Raw genomic sequence first — 27,922 nt, forward strand, 5'->3', positions numbered from 1 at the left:
TATACTTAAAACAACACCTGACAATAAATGCACAATCATTAATATGTGCAAAGTTCTGACTAAGATTCAGCAACAATCTCTTGGGTGGAAATTATGTGAAAGACTAACTGCCTTGAATTAAGTTTAAGCTATTAAGAAAGTCTGTGTTCTAAACTCAACTGATTGCTGGCTGCCTTTACTTTCATTTTTCTTTTAACTGTATTTATGCTCCATAATGAATATTTTGGAAACCCTTCTACTAAAGGATGAGTTTCTGCTCTAACTGAAGTCACCTCAGCACTCAAGGAACAGAGAGGCGATTAGAAACCTTGAATGGAGCATGTAATCCCATTTGGCGCTAGCATTATGTAAATAACACATTTTCTATACTGCAGATCCAAGCTTCTGGGAGAAGCATGTGTTACTCTATCACCATATTTAGTCAATTGGGCCCACTGTCTGTAATATCTGCTGGTCTGTATTCTCTGACTGAGAATATCTCATTATGTTATGAACCAGTCAATCCTGCCCCTTAAGGTTTTGTCTAAACATATTTGATCACGTCTTAACCAGATGAGGACATTCAGCTTGCTCATCTTCAACCACCTCTGCTGTAGAAATCTTTTAACTGAAAAACCACCTACTCCAGAATTGTGTCAAGTTTGGAAACAAATTCCAATCTGCTACACATCATCAACTTAACTGTTAAAAGTGTGAGTCACGGGAGACTTTCCTAGTGACTTCTAAGGCCACTGGATCAGGAGAGGGCACGAACAGTATCTCTGAACCAGTCCTTTTTGTACCATCATTTCTACTTAGCAGACAGCTGAAGATACCACAATGTGAACTTTATCCAGAAAGAAATTTTTGAGGAATTGATGTTCAACTTTGGAATTAAACTAGCCATCCATGATTAAACAAAGCCCAAGTTTATTGACATAGGCACCTTGTAAAGTCTGTATGCTCAAGTTCCCTTGATATACTAAGAAAGGAAATTCAGTTTGATAGTGGAGGCACAAGTGATGACAGCACTCAGTCTGAAATGCAGAGGGACCACTTCTTCCTATTAAAATTACCTGAATCTTGCCATTTCAGATCCTAGATGCTACCACATTGTCAAACTTCAGTCTTCCTGGATGAAAGAAGTGTCTAAATTGCGTGTCTGTTATCTCACTAAAATTCTCTGAACACAAGGCTGAGAAAGATGTTTCCTGCAATTGCCATACACGCCGTGGGAACGGACCTTTGCACCTCAAGTAAGAACAAGGAGCTAAGTCCTCTTGCACTTAATGAGTCCCTGATGTGCCATGCAATAGGACGGATGAAGCTGTCAAAGTCATGTTATACAGGGGTTGAGAGTCAAACATGCAAGAGGATAAAGGGAACATTGTCACCAAAGGAAAATTAAGTTAGCAAGTGCAGAAAATCATTCAAGTTAGTATGAGTGCCAGAGATGTCCTCCTAAACCAGGAAAGAGAGAGTGGAGTCTGTTCTACAGTAAAGGAGCAACAGAATAGCAGAGCTGCATCGGTGTAAAAAACATAAAAGATTTAATCAGCTGGTTACTTGATAATCAGATAAGTCTTTTATTCAGTAGGAAATTGTTGCATAAATGTTTAAAAAGGTAAAATAAAAACAAAACCAGCCATTAGTTTCTACCATCTAAATATACTAAAATCTGCTTAAACCTCAAAATTAAATTCCAGTATGCTGAAATGGTAAATTTGTGCATTTTTTTTTTTTTTTTTTCTGTTAAGGAACAATGTGTTTTTAACTGTAGGCACTTTTTCGATTAGATTTCACTCCATGATTTCTTATTTATTTGTTGTTAGCTGTGGGCACATATGCAACAGCAACAAAAAAATGCATTTTAAATGTGTTCTAAAACTCAAATCCTCCCGGCTCTGAAAATGGAGATCGGTACTGCATCATTTAACAGAAAACACTGTCTCAGAAAAGGTCAGAGGAAAAAATAGAAGAGCTTTTCACTATGTTTTGATGTTCAGCACATTGTAGTTTTGAAGAATTTATGGAGTGGATAAGAACCAGAGCTGGGAACCTTTCTATGAAATGCTGTAGGGCATGTTGCTACTGCAGTCAAAGGTGTGACTGCAGTATATACAGACCTTCTTAAGATAAATTTAAGCTAATATGCTTAGAGCTGCTAGATGCAAGGCAATTACGGCAACCTGCATTCAGCAAAACTAGCCATTAAAGTGATCAAATCCTCTGAGGAGTTTGCAGCTCGGGCTGAGCTTTCTATCTCTGTGCAAGAGCAAAATGGTTTCATGTAAGTTTAGCTTGAGCACACATGCACAAGCCGCAGCCACACCATGACTGAGCTCCAACCACCCTCTTGGGGTGGGATTCCTCTCACATAATGCTGCAACCTTAAGGCCAACCATCCAGTCTGTGTGAATTGTCCAGCTTTCCTCCCTGGTGAGTGAAGAGAAAGGCATGTCAGAAGAGTGATTCACCCAATCCATCTCAGACAGCCTCCCACTGAATATAAAGAAGCTGAAGCCTATCGCTTACACAGCTTACAGGAGGAGAAATTAAACCCATCCTTAGAAATCTGGATAGCCCGGATCTGGGCAGCATCCAAACCCGTATTATGTTATTACAGAGATAGATATTACAGAGAACTGCTTCACAATATAAGACTTATCTTCCTCAATATGAGCTTGGAGAATAAATGCTATTAATAACTGTAGGCTGAGATTTTCTGTAGATGTAATAGCATGCTTATTTCTTCATTGAATAGCCAATTACTCCACAGAAAGTGATGCTACACTACATTTGGTTCTGATAGGATTTTGCAGAAGTCCCCATTGGCTTCAAGAAGGAATTGAATCAGTTCATGAAAAAATGAACAATCACAAAGTAAACTGGAGTGGGGTTCTTGATCTCAAAAGGGCAAGAGCTGGTAAATTATAAATGATAGTATACTGAACTACAGACAATAACAGGTGGAGACAACTGGACTGTGAGAGATAGGAGAGTGAGACACCTGGCAGCAGAGGACACCTTGAATGATATCTGTATTATATCAAAGATGGGGGATGGTTCATGATGTTTGATAGTGTGGTACCTGGGCGTGATGTAAATGGTATGGAATAAGGGGTGGAAAATGTGCTGCATTTGGCTGGGATAGAATTAATTTTCTTCACAGTAGCTGGTACAGGGCTATGTTTTGGATTTGTGCTGGGAACAGTGTTGATAACACAGGGATGTTTTCGTTATTGCTGAGCAGCACTTACACAGAGCCAAGGTCTTTTCTGCTTCTCACCCCACCCCTCCAGTGAGTGGGCTGGGGGTGCACGTGAAGTTGGGAGGGGACATGGCCTGGACAGCTGACCCCAACTGACCACAGGGATATTCCATACCATATGGCACCGTGCTCAGCATATACAGCTGGGGGAAGAAGGAGGAAGGGAGGACATTTGGAGAAATGGCGTCAACATGTGATAGAGCCCAACTGTCCTGGAGATGGCTGAGCACCTGCCTGCCCATGGGAAGGAGTGAACAAATTCCTTGTTTTGACTCACTTGCATGCATGGATCTTGCTTTACTTATTAATCTGTCTTTATCTCAACCCACAAGTTTTCTCACTTTTACTCTTCCGATTCTCTCCCCCATCCCACCAGGGGGGAGAGAGCGAGCGGCTGCATGAAGCTGAGTTACCAGCTGGGGTTAAACCATGATACCTTGTAAAGGACATTAAAACTAATACCAAAGATTCTTCACATTCATAAATGAAAAAAGAACAACAAAAGTGATCAAGCTGCAATGAAGTAAAAATTATCCAGGCTTGGGCTAAAATTTAAATTAATTCTTAGATTTAGTTTTCAAAGACAATGTTGATGTTTTCCAGAAAACTTAATGCATCAAGAAGGAAATAAATAGATACATTACCTGAACAAATGTTAAGGGAAAGAGTAATTAGAAACATTGACATAAATCAAAATGCAATCAGTGCAGCAATAGGTTTTCTAAGCTTAGGTTAGCTGGGATCTAGCCAAGTTTTCCTGATAGCTTTCTCTAATAACATATCCTGTTTTCTAAATAAAGGAAATGCAGCATTTCAGTAACACAAGGGGTGAATCTAGTAGGAAACACAGAGAAAACAGGGACCACAACTGGGTTGTAAGATGACTGAGAAACTTGTGAAAAGTATGGCAAAACGGAAACCATTAAAGGGAAGTCTAGCAAGGGTTACAAGTGGTGACTCTCAGTGGTTTCATTGGTTTCTTAGTGAAGTAAGCAGAAATATTATATGGTCACAAAATCTGCTGATGGTAGACCTTTGGAACACACTGTCAGTGTAAAGAATAAGTGGCGGGAATCAAGAAAAATGTGATAAAGCTTAACAATACAGAGCCTCAAGGCATCCATTACAGGGCAAATTGATAAACATTTCTACAACTACAAAACTACAAACATTTCTAAAACTCAGCTATTACTGATAAAAAGAAATATTTGGGTATATTTAATCCCGCAGTGACTCAGAGCAATCAGTGGGTTGCACTCACAGAACAGGTTAATCCAGTTGTGGGAGTTTTTCCACCTTCAAGAGGAAAAGCCAAACCCCAATTACAAAGAAAAGATTAATTCTCTGCCTGGAGTAATACATACAGCTCTGCCCTGAAGAGATTTATTCCAACTTAACTCCATGCAGAGAGAGACAGCAGGAATAGCCAAGAAAATTTTCATAAAATTTCACAAATGAGGTTTCTAGACAAGATCAGTCTGTTTACACTAAGGAAAGGAAAATAGGTGTGTTTATGCAGGGGGAGGGGAGATGACTGTTCTTCCCAAACACATTGAAGAGTGTCCTGGTTTGAGCCTGGTCAGCAGCCAGTCACCACGCAGCCACTCTCTCTCCCTTCCCCTCCAGCAATGAGAAGGGACAGAGAGCCAGGCTTGGGGTTCGAGATAGGACTGGGATGGGGAAAAATTCCCCTTTATGATCACGAGCAAAAGGCAGACTCATTAGGGGAAGGAAAAAAAGAACATACATTTATTACAGACACTAACAACACATAACAGAGTAGGACAGTGAGAAGCACTGCCACATCTTGAGAACACCTTCCCCCCACCCCTCCCTTCTTCCCGGGCTCAGTTCTGCTCCCGATATCTCTACCTCCTTCCCCCAGCAGCACAGGGGCAGGGAATGGGGGGTGCAGTCAGTGCTACTGCTTCTTCCCTCGTTGGTGAGGGGAGCTTCTGGAACTTTTCCCCTCTGCTCCATTGTGGTCCCCCTCTCACAGGAGACGGCCCTCCACAAACTTTCTCTGACGGAGTCCCTCCCATGGGCCGCAGCGTTCCCCACACTGCTCCATTGTAGGTCACCAACCTTCTCCAACTGGATTCCCCCCCACGGCTGCAGCCCTTCCCGAGCTGCTCCAGCGTGGGACACCCCCACATGCTGCAATCCTCCCAGCGCTGAATTACAGCAGTGGGGCTATCTTTTCCCACAAGACCCCGGCCTTCTTCGGGCACAGCACCTTCATCAGCCAGGCAAAAAAAAACACAGGCCATAAATCAGTGTCTGCTCCACCATAGATCTCCATGGGTGGCAGGGGGGGGCCGCCCTGCCATCTCCCCACAGGATACAGGGGGGTCTCTGCTCCGGCACACCTCCCCCCTCCTTTCTTCCTCCGTTCCTCCACTGACCTTGGTGTTCATGCAGCTGCCACAGCTCCTCCTCACAAGTCCCACTGCCCGTCACCACGTCCCTTCTTAAATACGTTATCGCAGAGGCGCAGCTGATTGGCTCAATTTCCAAGCAGAGGTGGAGCTGACGTGGAGCTGGGGGAGCTTCGAGAAGCTTCTCACAGGGGGCCGCCCCTATAGCCCCCTCCCCTGCTACCAAAAAACCCCACCACTCACTCAACCCAGGACAAAGAGATAAACACAAGGGAAGGAAAGGAAATATTTAACCAAAAAGGCTGGCATGGGGACAAATTCCCAGACTGCAAATTAAGACAGATTTGCAGATACCGTGCGTTAAGGCAGATTTTGACCAGTTTATGGGAAGGGTGATACAATGAACCTACCTATCAAAGCCAAGGACTCAGTGAGTCCCTGTGAGTTTTACTCCTATCATTTTTTTCCTGCTTTTGTTTTTACCATTTGAAAAGGTGAAGTGAGGCAAATACAGTCTCAAGGGGAGGATGCATCTCATCTCAGCCTAAATTATACCATGCAGGGGTCTGCATCTGAGCTAGTCATCCTAGCATGTCATTACAGTCCATGGTGAGAAACTGGCATTTTAGGGCAGGGTGACTCCTCAGACCTATTTTGGAGATGCATCTTAGAACATGAGGAGCGATGCCTGTATCTCTTTGTGGACTATGCCTGGCCCTGTGTTTCATCAGATGAATTCCATGTGTAGTACCTTTTGAATTACAGTCCACATACTTTATCTAAAGAAGCATGAGGAAAACTTTCATTACCTTTCCCTCACCAGAAATAATTATATACACAAAAAATCCAGCCAAACAAATCACTTAGCTGATTCTGTAAAGTCAACGTACAGCTCAGCATTTGGTATTGAAGCAGTGAAAAAGGCACCGTTTTTGTAAACTTTGGGCAACCTTCACCGAGCAGTTGCTACATGATGGTACACAACATAAAAGAAAACAAAGTGCGTATGGATTTTGGGAACAACTGAAATGGTGAGTCTTGCCAACACAAGCAGGTAAGCCTGACGGCACACACCCAGAAGGTAGTATTCTGTGCAGTACAGGAGGAGTATCCAGAAGGACATAAAGGCTGTTTGAAATTTAACCAGCAAATCATTCCCAAAAGAAATTTTTGAGCTTAGCTACTTAAATAGAGCTTAGTTCTTAAATCTCTGGTTAGATCCTTAATGCTTCTTTGCTGGAGTTAATGTTAAAATAAATCTTCCAACATATCTCAGAAACCCTTCTTTTTAGGTAAACAATTAACATAATACAGTTGCGTAATTACAAATCAAAATGCTGGAATAAGAAAAATAAAAAGGCAACATTTCAGATTTATCACCATTTTAAGAACTGAATTTAGGGTTGCATTCAATTATGTAAATTCACACGGGAGCATGGGTCATTTTTTCTGCACAAGCTATCTAGATACTGGGTCCAGATAGAAGCAGAGCCCATTTAATACTTGACCCTGCACCACTGGTAGCAATGGGAGTAGTGACTGCAGCGAGCAAAAAAATGAGTCCTTACAGCAAAATGAAAGCAAGTAGGTTTCCTCATTCAGTGTCTGAAAGCACCTCTAAATTTATTGCTTGAGATTTATCTTTTTTTTCTAGGAGGATGGGGGAGATCTTTTTTTTTTTTTTTTTTCCCCTAACACAAATGTCAATAAGCTACAGCATTATAAATAAACCTCTAGTGAATTGTTTATGGCACAACCATATAATACAATACATTTCAAACAGTGAAAGGCTGAGCATATAAAAAGAAGAGCAATTTCAAAATATTTCTTCTAGATTCAAGTTAAAGGGGATGTGGCATCTCACACTATTTATTTGTTAGTGTATTGGTGTGCCCAGCTCGGGAAAAAAGAGGATAATATAAAATCTGATAATTCTCACTTACTTAGGGAAGGTGGACGGATGATAAAATGGGAGGGAGAGGAAGGTGTGTCACATTGGCAGGGACAGCTTCTGAGCAAGATACTGAACTTAGCTGATAATTTAATGCCAGCAACAAAATACAAATTTCCTATGCCAGTATAGGAATAAAAAGAGAAGAGATATCTAGAGAGAGTAACCTGAGCTGCAATGTTTCTGTAACTACACATATCCCTGATGCCAAGGGGTACACATAACACCAACCCAGTCTTGTACAAAATACTCACATCAAGTTACAAAGCTGTCTCACTAGTTAAACTTTGCTAATCCTGATATTACCCATGCAGTTAGTCTCTCCAAGGCTGTACCTTGGCTCCATGTTGTGCAGAGAAATTTCCCATCCCGAAGCCTGTGACTCTTTTCCTCCCATTGATGACTGCATACAGCAATCTTAGTAATGTGGATTTGCACTACTCCCATCAGCGTTATTTCAGTGAGTATCTGACGGGATTATTTGATTTGCCTCGTCTCCTTTGTAAGCCTTCCCCTCCTTTGTGAGCGAATGGATCACACAGGACACAAAGGTTCCCTTGAAAGTACTCCACACAATTTGCCCTGGTTGGACTCTGCATCACTTAATACGGCTCTGACTAAAGATTTTATTTAAATGGCTTGTACCCAACATCTGCTTCCCATTAACACATACAACACATTAAAAAAAAAAAAAAAAAAAAAAAAAAAAGAGGGGGAAAAAAGACCACTGAGACATATAATTAAAAGTTCAGTATGCCATAATCCACATCAGAGCAGTGCAGCACGAAGCTACGAGGTCACATCCATCTCGTGGGACAACCCTGCCCGACCTCCCACCACCCCTTCCATCGACTCCAGGCCAGGCCCTTCCTTTCACAAGTTGCCCCTCACATCAAGATGACATTCATGTGTCTCCACAAGGGAACCTACAGAAATATTCCAGACCTTGTATAGCATTTAAAAAGCTGGTAATTAAACAGTGGCAGAACTTGAATAAAACCTTAGCTTGAATAAAAGCTAAAGAGACATGGTGCAATTCTGCAACTAAGTGCAATAGGGGAGATAGGGGTGAACATGGTTGACCATCTACATAATATATGCCTAAAGTGGATACATTTATATTCGGACATTGTAACCAAGCCATTGTATTATTATATAGCGGTTTTCTGCACACTACAGCAGGATGACAGTATTCCTCATATTTAATTGCCTTCCAACTGCATAACAAAGGGGAAAATGCCAGGTCCCAGACTTAGTGTGTCTGTCATTATGTTGCTAGGAGTTTTCATCATAGTTTAACACTTGGCTGCAGCAGGGATTTAGTACTGGGAATTATTTTCTCCATGTCAGCCACCTAGATTTAAAAAAGGTTGCTAGCCATAGACTTTATTTCAGAGACTAAGCCACATTCTTGAAACACACCAATTTATCTTTAACTTGCACATGCCACTCAGACTGGGGTCCATAAACTCTTCTTCAAATATCTCCTGAAAAGGGAATCTTTTCACTAAAGCAGTGCAGATATGAATACAGCTAAACTAGATGTATCAGCTTTTATTTGCTTTCAATTTACAGACATAGCTATTTTAGTTGCTGTTAATTGCAGTGATGTAAAGAAGTTTCTGCCACTGCTGAAACAGATCTATAATAGTAATTAAAAGAAGATTACAATTGCAAGGATTCCATGCTTTAATATGTCCTGTACAGATCACTAAATTTTAAAGGCCATTGGGTCATGTAGTCTTACATTATTAAACAACAGACATAGAACTTCAGAGTTTTAAGTCATTTAAATTTATCTGCTTTCACTTCCAACCATTGGCTCATGAAAACTAATTTCTGCAGAAAGAATGATCTTTTATACGACTCATTTGAAAACCATTTATTTGGCTATCTGTATGTACTATCCTGACATCTGGTCCCATTCTTCGCAATATGTGCCATGCCATTTTAGGGCCATGTTTCTGGCAGAGATGAGATCAAGCTTCAAGGTCTTGTTTCATTCCAAACTCAGAAATCCATGAATCTTAGTGAAAAATCCCAGAAAAGACACCAATATTTTTCCAAATAGCAAAGGGGGCTTTTTCAGCTGTAGCTAACACTTCAATTGTGGAAGCATTTTCCATTTAGCCAAAATATTTATTCTATACCCTGATTTACAGAGGCTCAAATGAAGCCCTCTAGCACCGTATCGGCATGCCTGTAACTGAGTGTGGGTACCTGAGGTCCTTCCAGCTCCAGGTGCTCTCCTAATTGCATGGCTCCACGGGGGGACAAGAGCCAAGCACCTGCACAGCAGCCTGGTTTCCCCGGGGTGTACATCCATGCGCGGTCCCTAAGGGAGCTGTAGCATGGTTCCACCATATCTGAACAAGGGATGGAACCAGCATCCTCAGGCACACTGTAACCCATCTGCTGACAATTTCAGAACAGTGTGACTCTGATAATTATGACTTGTATGGAATTGATGGTTAATCATACTGTAAACAACCTTTCAGTAGCCCAGACTGACAGAGGTTTGACAGTCATCTCTCTCTAGTAGGCAGAACACATATAAAGGCTAAGCCTCGAGGTAACATAGTTCTCTAGCTTCAGAAGTAGGGAGTCATGATTTTAAAAATGTAAGTGATAGTGCGTACACCGATGTAAAGAGTTGTTACATACAGCTAAGTATTCAGGAAAAAAAAATAGAATCACTTTATATAACTCCAAGACAAAAATCAAACTTTCAGTCGCTACACACTTCACAGCCTAGTAACAACAGGAACTTCATGTGACCACTATCTTTGGATCCAAACACCGTATCACCCATTACCCCAAACCTTTTTTCACTGTCTTTTTTTAATTTAGAAGAGACAGATAGACAGACATGCACTTTTGGACTAAATCTGAAGTTTCAAAGAACTCTTTTATTTAAAAACAAAACAAAACCAAACCACAAAAAAAAAAAAAAAAAAAAAACACCAGAAAAAAAACAGCCTAGTTTCAGAGACTCTGAGCATACACCCTCCATTCCGATTTGTACTTTGAAAATTGGATGGATTCCTCAAGTATGATTTATAGTGTCCCTTCTCACATTTCTGTATATGAAAGGTTTTCTGTATGGCTTTAGTTTAGCCAGAATGTATTTCAGTACAAGTAATGTTTCCCAATTAGAAAAGATGCCATGGATTTTTCTGATTTCTAGGACTATCTTCCTACCAATTTTCTTAAATAAAGTACATATCCCACTAAGGATTCCACTTTCCTCTCTCTTAGCTCATTTTTCTACAGCCTATTTTACCTTGTTTTCCTACCCTTTCAATACCACTTAGCCACTTAATTCCTCATCTGTCACATCAATTTAGATCACTCTATGCTGTGCAAGGTATCTTTTCTCTCTCATTATCTTACCTTTGCCCCTCCATGTCATACATTCAAATTCCCCTGAGCAGACTTTAATAGCCTAGCTCTGTAACTCTAATTCTGCCTCAAATCATCTTAATCCGCCCCCAATTCTCAATTTGTGTGTCATAATCCCTTTCATCATATCCTTCTACTGAGGCTCTACATCCACTCAACAACAAAATAACTTTGATTTGCAGTCATGTTTGCCTCAGGTGGGAATTTCACAAGACTCCAGTCCTGGCCTAATGTTGTCCATGATGGAAACAGCACTGTTCCTACTCTGACCAAGACTGACTGCATTTGAAGAACACCAACCTTCAATAAGAAAACTCACATTTCCTTTTCTCAAACTCCTTTTTTTAATCTTTCAATTTATCTCCTTGATTCTGACATTATTAAATAGCACTCAAGTGTATAAGGTATCTTATACAATGACTCAGCAGGCTCTGCATGGGAACCTTCAAGCACCTGTATCACATATAGTGGTCTACATCTACCGAGACACAAACCTAAACTTCCTTGGCTGTATTCTCCTTTATGCGGAAGAGACCTGCCCATAGGGAGCAAAAAACCTGCCTGCAGTAGTTTCCTCCCCTACTCACCTAGTCCCTTCACAACTAGCAAAAGTGCATTTGATGCTTTATGTGGAAAAAGGAGGGATGGAGGTGGGACACACAAGGGAAATTTGGAAAGTCATCTTTGACTCAGCTGGCTTTTAGCGCTGCTCACTCTGATTTGGGTCCATCTTTTGCCACCGTACCAACAGCTCAAAGAGCACGAGGAACTGCCCCAATGTCTTTACCACTAAACTCTGATTTTCTATTAACATCTTCTGAAATGCCACAATCACCAACTTCAATGCTAAAGACAAATGTCTTTATCCAACATACTGGGCCAAGATAAAGAACTAAAACCTACCAGAACCAAGAGCTAAAAGAACTCTTCTCTCTCCTACCCTTCTAATGAGAAATACACTCCTTTTAATCAATCAGAATTCCAAATTAAGCTTGTTGATTGACTTATTCTTGACCTATGAACAGTGTCTGAGCACACTGATGCTAGTGGGCCAAAATGTTAAATCCCAGAAAATAAGTACTAGTTAAAATAAAAGCCAAATGAAGATAAAGTACCTTAATAACTACAACCACCCAGAACACACCAACCAGCTCAAAAGACTTATATGTCACAAACTAAGACATACCACCTTAAAAAGACCTAAAATTCTCCCCTGGAAGACAGAAAAAGGGAAAACGTAGATCCAAGGAGGAAAGACTGAGTGTTTACATCCTTGTTTTCAAAATCACTTCAGTTCTTTTCAGGCACTAGGGAAAACTGGAGTTGCAGGGGTTTGAAATCAAGTACATAAGCAGTTCCACTCCAAGGTTTGCTGGAGGCTCCAGGGCCATAACACACCATCATGAGAAAGAAATGTTACTATTGGTTCTGTTATTTAAAAGAGGTTGATATTTCATTTGTTTGAAGATAAATGATAGCAGCTCTAGGATCACTGGAGCTCAGGATACCTTGTTACTGTTATTACATTTTGGTTGAAGTTTGACACTTTAAGTGTGCCTCAACCATAATGCACAACGCCAGTGAATCTTTTCACTGTCATAAATACTGCAGATGGTTTATTTCCCATCTATATGCTAAAGAAAGAGGTTAAGCTCATCATTTAAATCTGTACTGTTTGAGCACAGAAATTTTCTGTTTGTTTTACATATTAAAGCATGAAAACCAGAAGATAACACTGCATTTTTATAAAAATCAGTTTCCTCTTAGTTTGAAATTGGTTATCTTAAAAAGCTGTATTATATTTACAACCTTGATAATACCACCTCCTTACACAGCCTGACTGTACAACCTGCTTCCAGACGGGCAGCCCTCATATGATCTTGAATTTAAGCTGCAAGTATTATCACTTCTGTCATATTTGCTATAAATAAAATGGAACAATGTCAAAAGATGGTACTCAGCACAAAGACAGGGATGGAATTTTAAAGGAGCTCTACACAATCTGCACCAAAGTCTGCATTAAAAAATAAGAATGTAGATTTTATAAAGTGAGGACATAACTGCAGAATTTGAGAATTTAAAAAAGACACAAACAAACAAATCCACTCAACGGTGCTCTAAGAAAAAACTGTTAAAATCTTAAAAAATTAACAGAGGCTTTATCATCTGTTTATAGCCCTAAAGATAAAAGGCTCTAGAGAAAAATTAAAACAAGTCCTAATACCGTTATAGTTGCATTTTAATAATGAATTTTCTCTACACTGACTTGTGCATGCATTATTTGTCATAGTTATTGCTTGTTTTCTCTATTATCTTAGGCTGAAAGCTCGATTTCGTAAATGTTAATACATTTAGCAGTTAAAAAGCCTTAATTCAGCATCAGTTTAAGATATTTATGTTTTCTCTCCTCAAATAGTTTCTAAAATATCAGCAGTATCTCAAGAATTGTTTTAAGACATTGAGATACATCTCCCTCTCAATCAGACATTTAAAAAGTCATCACGAGAAGAAAACTACAGCATGGTTGAAAAAGTAAACCTAGGTCAGGATTTTAAAAATGTTCATTTGGAGTTATTCTCTACTTTTGTATAAGTCAGTGGTAAATTTCCCACCAGCCTCAGCCAGAAAAGACAGAGAATTTTGATTATTTAGGTCAAGCCATATTACTCTGTCCTGCAATGGATTACAACTGCTTAAAGGCAATCACTGTGTATGAGCTGAAAAGAGAGTCTGTAGCAGGGGGACATCCCAACTGACCCAGCCCATTTTGATGTGGACATGCAACAGTGTTTTTGGATGACAAGCAAGTGATTCTAAAACCCGCATCCATTAATGTACTCATCCATAGGTGGTACTGAAATCATAAGACACCTCTTCTCCAACATGGGAATGCCAGGTAGGTAAAGCCCAGCAGCTGAAGGCCATCCCTGCATATTTGCACAGAGCGTCAGTTGCTTCTTACTGCTGCCACAGGCCTGGGTGCATGCTCCTGAATTCCTAATTAAAGCAATCCTTTTGAAGTGGACTACAGTCACTTACCTCATCCACATTCTCAAAGGCATTGATGATGTCATATGGTAAACAGGACAGAAGATCAATCACAAACCATGTTTTCAGGTAGTTCATCCTTATGAGTTTGGGATCAGATATAACCTCTCCACCAGGGCCAACAAAGGTCGTATGAAAGTTCAAAACGATGTCAACCAGAAAAATAACGTCCACGACACTGTCTAGCACGAGCCAGGCAATGTTGTTCTGTTTTGTCTTGAAGGAGACATTATATGGAACCATAATTGCTGTATAGAAGGTTAGAATTAAGATGACCCAGTCCCAAGTGGTCTTAAAAGCACAATAGTGTAGTATAATGTGTGGTGGAGTCTTTGGAGCTTCCTGCTTGTACTGAGGAAGAATATCAGATCCGAGCTGGAGAACCTGTAAAAGACAGAAAATCAAATGTTACTGTTTTCAATTAATATGATCCAATAAGGGGTCTAATGGATGTCTGTAAGGAGCAGCACAAAGACAGGACTGTGTTCATTGGACACTGCAAGTCAACACACAGTATCTAAATTATCTGATTTATTGAGGAGTGGAGGCAGCTATCACTTGATGAATGGGAGCAGCATAGCATCTAAGGATATTCTTGCAAAAAGGGAGGCCTTTGCAGATGGACTGAGGGGAAACCATGCCAATAGCAAGGGCAGAGAGGCTCCATAAACAGGTTGTGGGTACTGCCATATCAGCTTATTCTCTGCAGTTATGAACATGAGTATTCATTCATATTTGGAAGTGTTACAAGACTAATCCTTCATGCCTGACCTCTTTTTTAAACCATTGTTGAGTCAGAACAATATGCTATCAAAGGTAAACCAGACTTCAGCCTTGCTGGCTGACCTCCTTCTAAAATAAAGCATTGAGTGCACAATTTCTGCCTTAACACACTGGCAGTATCATGCTTCCTTCTAATTTTCTTCAAAAAGATGTTGCTCTTACAAGCTCAATATCACTAGTGGGTTCTCTTTTATTTCTTGTAATTACTTTTCTTTTCGTTTTTGCATATGACTATAATCTCCTGCATGCGCACTTCTGTAAAATGTGGAACTGGAAACATTGCAAAGGAACCAAGCCAAATTCACTTAAGACATTCCTCCCAGCTAATCTAATTACCTCTTATCTCAGTCCAACACAAGAAACAAAAGCACAAAGGAATACACAACGTGGAAAGGCATTGCACTGACAACTGAAAGATTCATATGTATTTTGGAACTAATAACACCTTTTACATTTGGGGATCTCAAGTCTGGATGTGATAAAATAAATAATTCCAGCAACTTTAAAACTCATTTCAACCCTACACCTGTCTCATATTGGAGCTGATGCACCATATTTCCAGGGACAGTTGGATTGCAAATAGCACTCCCATATGTGTAAAAATGACAAACACAGGATGCTTCCGCAGTGGAGAGGAGTAAGTGGCTCTGATTAAACAGCACAACAACTAAGAATAGGTACCATAGGTACGGATTCTCCATTAGTTTTAGTCTTATTTTTAAGATGAGAAAGCTGTTACTGAGATCAGACAGTAAAAGTCTGGCTCTACTGAAAATTTGTTCTTCAGAAATCACCAAGGGACAACAACAGCAGCCTCTCTCACTCTGTGTTGGAGGATGTGGTCCAATGTTAGGCTGTAACCTGACAGGATGCAAACCTATCTGTAGGGAAAGTCAATCAAACTGATATGATGAAAAACTAACTTATTGTTACATTAGTCAGCCCCTTCTTTTTTACAGAGTCAGCTGAGTTGCACAAATTTATCCTGTGGCCAGAAAACGACTTCACCCACTACACAGACAACAGTGAGAGTGCAGCAGAGACCTTCAGGAGACCATGGCTGCTCCCTTGGCCAACAGCCTCACATCACACCAGCTTTGGTGTAACACAAAGCCATGTGTCGAGCTCCAGCTGAACAGCAATACACATTGAATGGTGTGGTCCCAACGGCACTCATCAGAGACCCTCACAGATGTCAAACCCCTGGCAAGACCCATAGAAATATCAACCTCCAGGTGTCCCTTCCCCAGTGGCCAGAACAAGACTCACTAACAGCACTCATATGACCACCCAATGGGCAAGGTACAGCTGGCCACTGCGGCACACTAGACTCACTGGTGGGTCCATGGGTCCTTCCCTGGAATAATCAATATAGTCATTTTTTCACAGCAGCCTTTGTGCAAATACATTAAACTTCTTTCAGTGCCAAAACTGTCCCCTGCATTTAGCACACCACTTCGGCTTTGACTTGTAATCGAGCCATTATCTCCAGCTACCTCTTTGGGTTCATCTGTGGTCAACACTTTACTGTCATGATAAATCAGGACTGGGACTTCTTTCCTTGGTTTCTCCAGACCTATTTGTTCCCTGCCTTGTTCACTGGGACAGGATCTGGAAACAGCCTCACTATAGCAGGAATAATAAGCTACTTAGGGCTCAAGCCGAATGCGATGAACATATGCTTGACAGTTCCCTATGCCTCTGGTGGTGGAGTGCTTAGGAGTTCCCATGATACTGTAAAAGCATAATTATTATTCTTAACATAATATCATGCTGAGTTTGACATGGTGAGTGGGTGGCAAGTGGCTGTGGAGACCACTGAACTATAATGATTATTTCTTTCACGCTGCATGAATTTTTAATTTTAAACCACTAAAGAATACACAATATCTTGTTAGTCAGCTGCATTCATCACAGACTCTCTGAATTATTATTGTATACAACTAATGAAAACGGCTGATTAACTGTTAAGCCTGATAAAGCCGGGCAGTGTGTTCTGCAAGGGATGAGCTGTGATGATAACGCTCCTCCTCAGACACAGAAGTATGGAAAATGGGGCCTGTACAGCGATGGCGTACCTCCACTCAGTCTGCATTCCTCACAGCACTTTGCCTACAAAGCACTTTGCAGCTCTGAATGACCTGTAAGAGAGGAGATTGCACACTCTCCAAGCAACCTATTCCTGAGTACAACCTTCTTCCTTGACTGAGCTTTTCCTACTGCCTGATCTAAATCTTACTTACTGTGACTTAATGCCATTACTTTTTCTCTAGCTATAGTGGTCCTGGTGAACAATTTCTTCCCTCATTCTGCACAACTACTTCAGACTGATTTGAATGTTGTTACCATATCTTCGTCTTCCCTTCTCTAGACTAAACCAATAATGGATATAACTAGATTTACAGAGCACTGAAATGTCATGAATTAGAAAAGCAAGACAAGAGAGTAACTCAGCAGTCATCCAAGCTATTGGTATGGGATAATTCAAGGGAAAACAACACACTGACAACACCTGAAAACTGTGGGTTTCCATTCTGATTTTAATTTAAGCAGAGTTTTTATTATCAAAGTCCACTAAAACCAGAAAGGGAACGAAAAAAAAAAAAAAAAAAAAAACATTTAAAGCTGCTACTAGTTCTTAGCATCAAACATAGGACAAGCTCTCTGGAACAAGGTGGCTAGGGCTGTCATTTTCAGTAGCCCATATATTTTTGACCCGTATATTTTTTATTACCAATGGACATGAAGATGAAAGCAGTACCTCTGTTTCATCAGTTAACCTGAAGGCATTCACTTGTTGCACCATCTGCACTGTTAAGGAGATGTTTGCAACCTGCCAAAGAGTTCATTTCATCAGTTCTGAAGAAAAAAATGATGAGCAAAATACTGCAGGAATGACTTTGCAAGAAAGTTGAGATTAAAGTATATATGTAGTCAGTGTGCCTGTACAACCCCAGGGACCCAGACTTGGGATGCTTCCAAAGAGGTTTCTCAAACAATCTCATTTCCCTGGGAGAATAGGTGACCATTCACAGGGCTCAAGGACATCCAACGTGGTTCCATATTGCTGTGAGACGGCATGTAGGGGAGCACACTGTGCACCCCAATTTAAGCAGCAACCAGCAAACTGAGAATTGCATGCACAGAAATAGGGCCTTGTGAGTAAAAAGCGACCTTTGGAGACTGTTTTCATGACTGAAAGCCCATGACCTGTCCCAGAAACATGGGCTTGGCACATAGTGCTGATTTAGGATCCGCCGAGGAGAGGTTGAAAAAAATCAGAGCTGGTAAATATTTTCCTCTAAAAATATTATTTATTAATGGGAATTAGGGTTTCCCCCCCCCCGCCCCCATCTCTTCCTGCCTTACGAAGGGAGCAGGATGGTGTCTGTCCCACTTACTTCGGCTAACCGGGAGTGTTTGTGCACCACCTCGGCCTTGTTCATCGGCGTTAGCTGCTGCAGTACGCTCCGGCTGTTCGTCAGGGCCCGCGTCAACCGAGCAAACTTTGTCCAACCTGCAGGAAAGAAGGAAATCACGTCAGAAGTACTCAGACCTAATTCATCACTAGTAAATCTTTGTGTTCACTGATATTAAATCTCAGACTTGAATAGCTTCTCTAAATTGCTGCACAGAGCAGCTTCGGGCAACAGGCTTAAAGACCTTGCAAAAGAGGAAAAAAAACTGCTGCTTCAAGGCAACCATGAGTAAATCTGAGTAAAATCAAAATGCCCTGGCTCGTTCTTTCTTCTGCCTTTTGGAGACATTCTGTTAGAGGGATCACATTGTGCTTTCAGCCTTCTAGGGAGTTACTCTGCTGCTGAAATCTAATTCTAAGCTACTGAAGTTAATGCAAAGGCTTCCCGAGTCTGCAAATCCTGCTGAAGTAAAATCTCCCCAGCTACAGAAAGGCTCCTGCTGATTCAGGGATGCTGGAGCAGCCCCAAAAGTCTGATCCTTAAGTCTTTACTGTTTCTTGCCCCAACTAGACTTCAGGGAAAAAACTAACACTTTTTAAAAAATTAAAAAATTAGCAAAATTCAGGGCTGCATCAACAGCAATGCTTCAGACTAAAAATAAAAATCATTAAGGCTTGAAAGAGAGATTAAGCACTAGATTTTAAATGGCATTAAGAAATACAGTTAGCTGTTAAACTAATGATAAAGAGCTGCCTTAATGGTAGCTTGAGACCCACACAGTGGGCTGCCCCTGGGGAATTTTTTCTGCAGTGTTCGAAACAGAGCAGAGTTTGTTACTGACAGCCACACTGACCTGGGAACATGCCATCAAGTCATTCCTGCTGGAAAAACACCCAAACATGACAGCTGGCGTGGATGCATCAATGGATGAGGTAGATCAGTGGTAGCAAAGAAAATGCCAGGAGTTTAAGCAGTGTAGCACCTCAGTGATAAGCAGTAAAATTGAAAATCCAGATATCTGAAGGAAGGAAATGCCTCCCTGAGAGTACGGAATGAGATGCTCAACATTCGGTCTAGCCAGGTATAGCCTGATATTTTACTACACAGGTATGTATAAAATATCAAAAGTTATGGTCAGGAAATGGGTTCAGGAGAAGGTTTTACTTTTATTTATCTTGAATGCTGAGTAGGTGAAAATTGGGGGAAATGGCACATCTCAGAAAGGAAACACAACATTTCTATGTTAGATAAGTTTATTTTGAAATGCCTGTCGTCTGATAAGAGTGAGGGACTTGGAAAGTTAAGAGAAGACCTGTGGCAGATAAAATGAAGAGCAGAGAACAGACAAGACAATAAAACTTCAAGAAAAAAAAAAAAATTACAGTTTGGCTTTGCAATTTGCTACATATATATCACATTCACACAAATGTAAATCCATTGTTCATCATTTAGCAATCAGAACAGATCATGTATCACGCTACACCACCAGCACATCACAAACCATTTGTGTCTGACTATTTATATATGACCTCAAAAATGCACTGAGAAAAGGTAAAAAAACAGAAGTATTTTATTAACTTTTCAAATCTAAACCTTAAATGTGAACTTCAGATATGCCTCATGCTTTTCGCGTTTACAGGGATATTCAATTAGGAACATGCACTTTCTGTATTAAACAAGGTCAAGAGATACTATAGTGATCCAAGTATGAACTATTAATTTCTTGAAAAAACTCTTGTGGTTTTCTTTTTCCTAATTGTCTATAAAACCGTGGCAAGGAGACAGCTTTAAAACAAAAGTCAGAACTGTTCTTTATCTTTCTTAGCCAGTCATTTCAAAGAGCAAGTGAGCATGGTAACAGCATCGTGACAGCTCTGCCTTGACATTTCTCACAATTGCTGGAGGCCACAGTGCATCCAGCTGATTGCTTTTGGCATGCTGCAACCACACTGCAAGAACCAGAGAAAAAGAGCAGCTTTCCTCCCCTGAAAAGACACGTCCCTGTGGTCCATCGGGAAAAATTCAGGCCGGTCCCCAGGCTTTATAGTTTGTCACCCTGCCCCACAGAGCTGATCCAAGAGTGACGGAAAAGTGCTCAGCAAAGCCAAAACCACCAAAGTCAAACTGTTTGATTCAGTCCCAAACACCCTCATTTGTCACATCTCAGCTTTATCAGCTACTCCAGCTCTGACAGGAACTTCATGAAGTTCAACAAGGAGAAGCGCAATGTCCCGTACCTAAGGAGGTACAACCCCATGCACCAATATATGCTGGGGGCCACCCAGCTGGAAAGCAGCTTGGCAGAAAGGACCTGAGGGTCCCAGTGGACCAGAGTGAACATGAGTCAACAGTGTGACCATGCAAAGAAGGTGAATGATATCCTTGGCTACATTAGACAAAGTACTGCCAGCAGGTGATCCTTCCCACCTACTCACCTCTGGTGAGGCCAGTACCTAGAGTGCTTTGTCCTGTGTGCTGGGGTCCCCCGTACAAGAGAACATGGACACACTAAAGAGAGTCCAACAAAGTGCCACAAAGATCAATAAGGGACTGGAGCATCTCTTCTCTGAGGAAAGACTGAGAGAGCTGGGATTGTTCAACCTGGAGAAGAGAAGGCTCGGGGGGGCAGATCTCACTAACATATATAAATACCCGAAGAGAGGGTGCAAAGAGGACAGAGTCAGGCTCTTTTCAGTGGTGCCCAGTGACAGGGACAGAGGCAATGGGCACAAAACCAAACACAAGAGGTTCCATCTGAACATCAGGAAACACTGTTTTACTGTGAGGGTGACCAAGCACTAGCACAGGTTGCCCAGAGATGTTGTGGCATCTCCATCCTTGGAGATATTCAAAAGCTGTGTGGACATGGTCCTGGGCAACTGGAGACAGGGGGCTCTGCTTGAGAAGGGGGATTGGACAAGATGACCTCCAGAGGTCCCTTCCAACTTCAACTATTCTGTGATTCTGAGACCCTTCTGATGGCTGATGGTTAATGATTCAAGGTTTACTTTATTTTCTGATGTTTAGGGCACTGATCTGTACAGTAAGTAGATGAGGGTTTGGAGAACAGTCAGGGGTTGGCTTCATGTACTATCTAGAAATTCTCTCCCACGGTGCTTCACAGGCTGAGAGATTCCACTCACAAATATATGGATTTCAAAAATGCCTCTTCTCTTATAAAAGCAAAACTGGTAAAAAATACCCTGTAATCATCTTAGGTAAGAAAAACATCTGTTCTGCATTAATGACAAACACAGAAAGCCTGAGGAAGTTGGGGAAGATGTACCAGAATGAGCTGGAGAAGTAAGACACATACCAAACAACAGTGATCCTTTTGCTATAAAAATAAAAAGAAAGGAAGAACTATGACTTTTTCAAATACTCCCTTTCCACCTTGGTGAGATCATCAATGTCATGTGAAAGAAAGAAGCCACACATTTTAGCATTTGGGGTTACCACTCTGCTCATCTGGTCTGACCTCTTCTTTTAACAGGGCAAACCATTTCATCATGTCCTTTCTCCACCAAGACCAAAGCTTTGCTTTGTGATAGAGGAGACCTTTTGCAAAAACCCTTCCAGCCTCATTTAGAGACTTTACATTTTCACATTTCTTTCAGCCCTGTGAAGCCCATGATTCTGGACACTGGAAATAAAGAATACACTAACATGACTTTTTTCTAATTCAGCACAAAGTCCATCATTATTCTACCTGCTCTAATCTATCCATCTGCAATGCTGTGAAAAAGTACCAACTTCTTTTGTTTCCTATTTACAACCCAAAAGAATTAAAAACACAGCAACAGCAAGATGCCGGGGTATGAGTGGGAAGGTGAAATTGAATACAGGCTGCCTTGTGTCTGAAATAATCTGTACAGGGTACATTTCTCTGTTTCTTGACCTTGTTGTAGACTAGACAAGTTCAGAATTATATTTAAAACCAATGTGTATGTTTAAATAGACCAGGCAAAATTTGCATAGCTGCCTACTGCTGTCAATGTTTTTTCAAACATTTCTCTCCTTTCTTTTCCTCTACAGAGACTTGAAAAGAATGATAATTTTATCCCATGCATTAGTGACCGCCTGTCTTCACAGATATTTTCAGTCTGGAAGGAGTAAAGGAGTGGCACAAATAGCAGGTGCAAGAGGGGAAAAAAGAAAAAAAAAAAAAACACAACTACTCATGAGAAAGAGCAACACTGCTAATGCTCTCTTCAGCTCAGCTGGATTGTGTGTGTCTTCCACAGCATCATTTGAAATACCCTGAACTTGCACCACTGCACTCAAATTCTTAGGAGTAAAGGCAACATCATCAGATCACACTCCAGATCAGGCCAGCAGCTGCTTCTCCTTACAAGAAGTTAAACTGGGTATTTCAGAGGAAGACGCTAACTACCTCAAATGGAAAATTCTGAAATAACATACACATAAAATTATTGTTTCCCCTGGTTCTCTTTAATTACTTGCTGATTCATGGACAAAGCCAAAAGAATTTGCACCCCTGCTTAAAAAAAAAAAAAAAAAAGCCCTCACGGTCTGCATTCATTCTCGTGATCCAGAAGCAAGGGTCTGTTCTTAAACAGGAGCCAAGCAAAATATTTCCCTGTTCCTATCCGTTACTTAAACTAAAATTGCTGCATTGACAATGAATTGAAGATGCAGGCTTAACAACTCTATACAGTTATAAAAATAGGACATGAAGAAGGCAAGCATGCTGACATACATGAAACTAAACTAGTTTCTGCCTTGGCCCAGCTGTAATGCTGTTCTTCCAAGTATGCAACTTTCTTTTTCCTCCATGCGTTTTAGTCACAATTAAGTATTTTACATCCACAAAATACTCTCCATGTCTCTTCCTCTAATAAGGGTTGCCAGTTTGACAGCCCTCTGACTGTGGAGTTAACTGAGACAGGGATGACTTGGTAGTGTACTTCACATAATGACTGAGCCAAAAGTTTCTCTGAAAAAAAAAAGAGTACTAAATTATTTTTTTTTTAAATAAGTTGGTATTTCTTTCAAACCTTAGATGCTACAACATGAGTTGAAACTGTTAATGTTGTGCAAGGATGCCTGAGGGAGTGCAGGAGCACGGAAGGGAAGGCAATAGTCGAACAAAGCACACAGAATGCCCAAACACCTCCTGAGAGGGGGAAGAGCTTTCCAGATGGGTCTAAAATGATCACTCAGGCACTACATAGATTCTCAGAGCACTACAGAAATTATGTGGTGTCTAAGGTAGAAACACTATTTCCAACTTGTTCCTATCATCCCTCCACCATCAGAAAGTCCAAACTATCCTACCTGAAACCTCTTATTCACTATAGCATGTACCTTTCCATCAGCTGCTCCTCCAACAAGAGTAGTATTTTGGCCACACATTTTTCTTCCTGAGATCCTGAATCAGTCATTGTGTGTTATACTGGACAGCTGGGATGGGAACAGTTCTGCGGCAGCTGCTCTCCCAACAGCTCCACTCCACCGCCGCACTCACTGCTTACTCTGTGTTCAGCGACCTCCTGCAAACCGCACTCTTGCATCACCATAGGGACCTCTCTCTCTGCCATTCTGGTCACCAATCTCCTTCCCATTAATACACCCTGCAGATCGATCCAGTACACAAACACTCTCATTCATCTCCAACACGCGCTCCACTTCTCTGCTGCCTCCTCTAAGTAGGGAGAAATGTCATCCAGGTCAAAGATGCTGCTGCAGTGTATCACAGAACATAAAAACGACCAGGGTAAAAGCTGTCCAAAGAAAGTACAAGCAGAGGAGGCTTCCCCAAGCAGAAGTGATGCTGGAAGTGAAGGGACAAAATCACTGTTTCCTAATGGCTATCTGGAGACAAAACCTTTTAATCCCTCTAATTCCTCCCAAGGTCACAAAGCAGGCAGAGAATTGCTTAGACTCCACTCAAAACCGTGAGACTCCTGACGGTGCTCCCACACGCACCAAGGAGCAAGTCCTGTTGCCCATCACACACGGACACTCCTGCCAAGGCCCTGGGTCAGACCATGGCAGTTCCCTCCACTGGGGAGAAGTCCCTGCCCAGGAACAGGCTAATGAGCAAGAAAGACTTTGGCTCTTTTGCTCCACTAGTGCTTATGTCACCTTCCCTGTACAAACCTCAGCAGTCAACAGACCTACCCATTGCCTTCAAAGATAACAGCAAATATTTCAAATATAAGTATCTATAAGTGAGAAAACCCTTCAAATTCTCCTCATAATTTAACTAGGAGTTGAAAATTTGCAATTTCTCTGACTGGATTTGTGTACAGGTCCAAATACAGATTTAGCCACCTACCTAGCAGCTGCACTGAAAAAGAAAATATAAAATCTCTAGGGTCATAAACTATATTATGTTATTTTAAAGCTAAATTCATACATCAGAGTTTATGAAGAGTTTAAAAATCTCAAGGTGAGATGTTAATGCTCTTTATAGTACACTTGCTCTGAAAAATCTAGATAGGACTAGTTCCCCCTAATAAAACATTAGTGTAGCTCTACTGGGTTGCAATTAACCTTTTTGACAAGGTTTGTCTGGTCTTAAAAGGATCAGAAATAATGAAGGCTTTTAAATCAGTGTAACAGGAAACTATCCAATATCTTAGACTGCAGTGAAAACATTTGGGTTAAGAATGATGGCCTATGTAAAAAACAACCACAAAAGGTAATTACAGAAATGCTTGTGTTGATTCCTGCCTGCAGGAGTGTAACACCTCCAGACCATAGAAGGTTGGAAGAGACATTTAAGATCATCAAGTCCAACCATTAACCTAGCACTGCCAAGTCCACCACTCTCCTCTCACTGTGAAACACGAAACAGTTAACATGCAGAATGCTTAAATAATATATACTCTATGACTTACCCACAAAAGCAAAGAGCTAGAATCACTCAGAAATAGGTAGTTTGGAATTAAATTGGTAACATGGATCATCCTTTTGCATCAATAGTTAGCATCTACAAATCTCAACTATTTCTAAATTTTCAGACAGTAAAATCATTGCGATAGCTGTCTGTTTGCTCTTTATTGCAGGTAAAGTATGGCTGAAAGAACTCATTGTTTCTTCAAAAAACTTAGAAAAAGGCATAAATGGGATTCCTGAATAAATAGAATAACAGTCAAACAAAGCTCAATCACCTCCATGATGCAGTCAAACTATCTACTGACTGAAGAACCAAAGAGTCTATTCAAATGTAATTCAAAATATTAGGATAAATTTCCCTATTTGAAATTCTGTGCATTCCACTGTCCGATAATACACCGCAGTCTCTGGATAATTTTCACATCTGACCTCTGTTCTTGCTCAGTGTTGTACTTCCAGTTACCATCCACCCACGGCAACTACTGGGGAGCTCAAAATGGGTGAAGAATCACTGGGCAATCTTGGACATATCACTTTACCTCTCTGAGCTTCAGTTTCTTCTTTAAAAGATAATGCTAATGACCTACTTTGCAAGCTGTTTTGAGATCTACTGATGAAAAATGTTAAGATTTACACACCACTAGACTACTTTTGGTATACAATGTATTTTTAAATTTAATTCTGACATAGCTGTAAATTTACAGTGCACAACTTCTTAAATTTCAGGTTTCTTCAACTAATGTTAAACTTTACACACACAGGGCCACCAAGGACTTATTTCCCATAAGTATATAAAAACAAGTGCAAATTCGGGGAAGGAAAAACAAAACAAAAACAAAACAAAAGACTAAGTACTGTGAATGTCGGTCGACTGGCTCTTAGGAGTTTATCAGATAGCAAAATGGTTCCATTCAATGGTCAAGGAAAAAGGACTATACCAGCCAAAGGCTCACTGTCAAAAGGAAGGCAGGCAGCTGCTAGAAATGAAGAATCAGTATACAATAAAGCACACAGGGATGGGAAGAAAGAAGGAACAAGTAAGAATGTGAATAACAAATTATGGATTATGACAATGGACATGGAAAGCTAAAGCAATGGGAAAAATCATTCTGTGGCTAGATTTATTACAGTAACAATGAAGTTTTTAAAGAACTCGCAGAGTACAACCAAAAGACTTTCTGCACCCATACGCAGAAAGGGCAAAAAGGCTGACCCAAGTAATTACAGGTTGCTCAGCTTGATCTCAGTGCCAGGCAAAATGAGATAAAAGATGATCTGAGTTTCAATATGTTTAATAAAAAAGAAAAGGAAAGGAATGTAATGAATGGCTGTCAATACAGAATGATGTAAAATGCCCCACAATGTTAATTTCATTATTTGATAAGAGTATAAATTTGCTTCAGGAAGACGGCCAAACGCCTTGACAGAACAAGCTGCAAGCCAAATTCAACAGCCAGCCAGGGATGCAGCATATGTATGATGCATGCCAGAGAAGCATGGGCCAGGGCAGCTCCCTGTACCAGTGCTCTCTTGCTGGGGCTGGGCAGCAACATGGACCATTGACTTGGTGACAACCTCAGCAGCTGCCCCTCGTTTGCTCCCACCTGCAGTCAAGGACCCAACAGCTCCCAAATCAGCACAGCCACGGTGCTCATCACATAAGATCACCTCATCCTGGTGCTTCATTTGAATCACCTAAGAGCCACAGATTGGCTAAATCCTCTTGTACAGTAATCTTCACAGAACTGATACTGTGACACTCTCAACAAAATATTGAGACTGTGCAGTTCAGAAAATTACAGGTTAAAAGGATGGAGAACTTGCTACCTTGCAAATATCAAACAATGAGTAGTGGAAAATAGTGAAAAATTATTACTGAGAGCCTTCTGGACCCCAGTGGACAGGTCCTCTTCTATTCCGTGCTTCTCTCTCTGGCTTGAAAGTCATTATAAAATGACTGATAAAATGCCCAGATGACAAGAAGATTAGAGGAATTAAACACTAGTGAGGGCAGTCACACAGGATGATGTGCTTGATAACTGGGCATGTGCCACTAAAACGTGTTTTAAATGGAAATCAGATATCTAGGCAAAAGCAATGCAAATTGTGTCTCCAGCACAGGAGGAAACATCCCCAGCATAGAACAGTTCTGAGAAGGAACCAGAGGTCTTCGTGGATAGCAATTCAGCATGTGGTTTGCTTTGGCAAAACATCATCTACCCCTTGGATACACAACAGTAAGAGCTAGGCTTGGAGGGGCTGAGTAATGGGAATATTGAGGAGTCAGCTGTGAACCCACCTGGCTACAATAGCGGCTGCAGAAACTGGCTGGGGACCAGGGAGGCTGAAATCCATTGCCACCACAGTTTCATCCCTACTGCTGCCAAGGAGCTGGGTTAAAGTGCTGCTAAAATGTCTGTGTACCTGCCATCACTAGACCTCCAAATTCAGGCTAGACAGAATTTTAAGGAGTTCAACTGATTTACTTTATCAAAAGAAGATGGAACAATGACTTGATTGTATGTGGAAGTGCCTGAATGGGACTTTTTTAGTACAGTAGAAAAAAAAAATGCATAAGAAGATGCCACTGCAAGAAGCTGAAGCCAGGTTAATTTAATTATGACACTTTTTTAAAGCCAAAAGTGTAAAGAAAAAGCAAGAAAAATATGAAGGAATGTGGTGGATCCTCAGTTGCTTCAGACTTCTAAATCAGTACTGGATGTTTGTCTGGAGAGCATCGTTTACACAAAAGTTCATGGGTTCAGCAGAGGAGTAACAGTGAAATGTAATGCCCTGTGATATACAGATTAGATTCTTAAACTCTCTA

General features: G+C 40.9%; 1 protein-coding gene across 1 annotated transcript in view; it reads right to left on the reverse strand.

Moving 5' to 3' along the window:
* KCNH5 (potassium voltage-gated channel subfamily H member 5) overlaps positions 1-27,922 on the reverse strand; it is a 162,292-nt gene that overhangs the window by 102,796 nt on the left and 31,574 nt on the right. The window contains exons 5-6 of the mRNA XM_032996364.2: positions 18,214-18,329; positions 14,021-14,413 (exon numbers count right to left, since the gene is read on the reverse strand). Of these exons, the coding sequence (XP_032852255.2) occupies positions 14,021-14,413; positions 18,214-18,329 (509 nt within the window). The remainder of the gene's footprint in view (positions 1-14,020; positions 14,414-18,213; positions 18,330-27,922) is intronic.

Source organism: Tyto alba, unplaced genomic scaffold, assembly GCF_018691265.1.
Source record: "Tyto alba isolate M040663 unplaced genomic scaffold, T.alba_DEE_v4.0 Super-Scaffold_29, whole genome shotgun sequence".
NCBI classification, from domain to species: domain Eukaryota; kingdom Metazoa; phylum Chordata; class Aves; order Strigiformes; family Tytonidae; genus Tyto; species Tyto alba.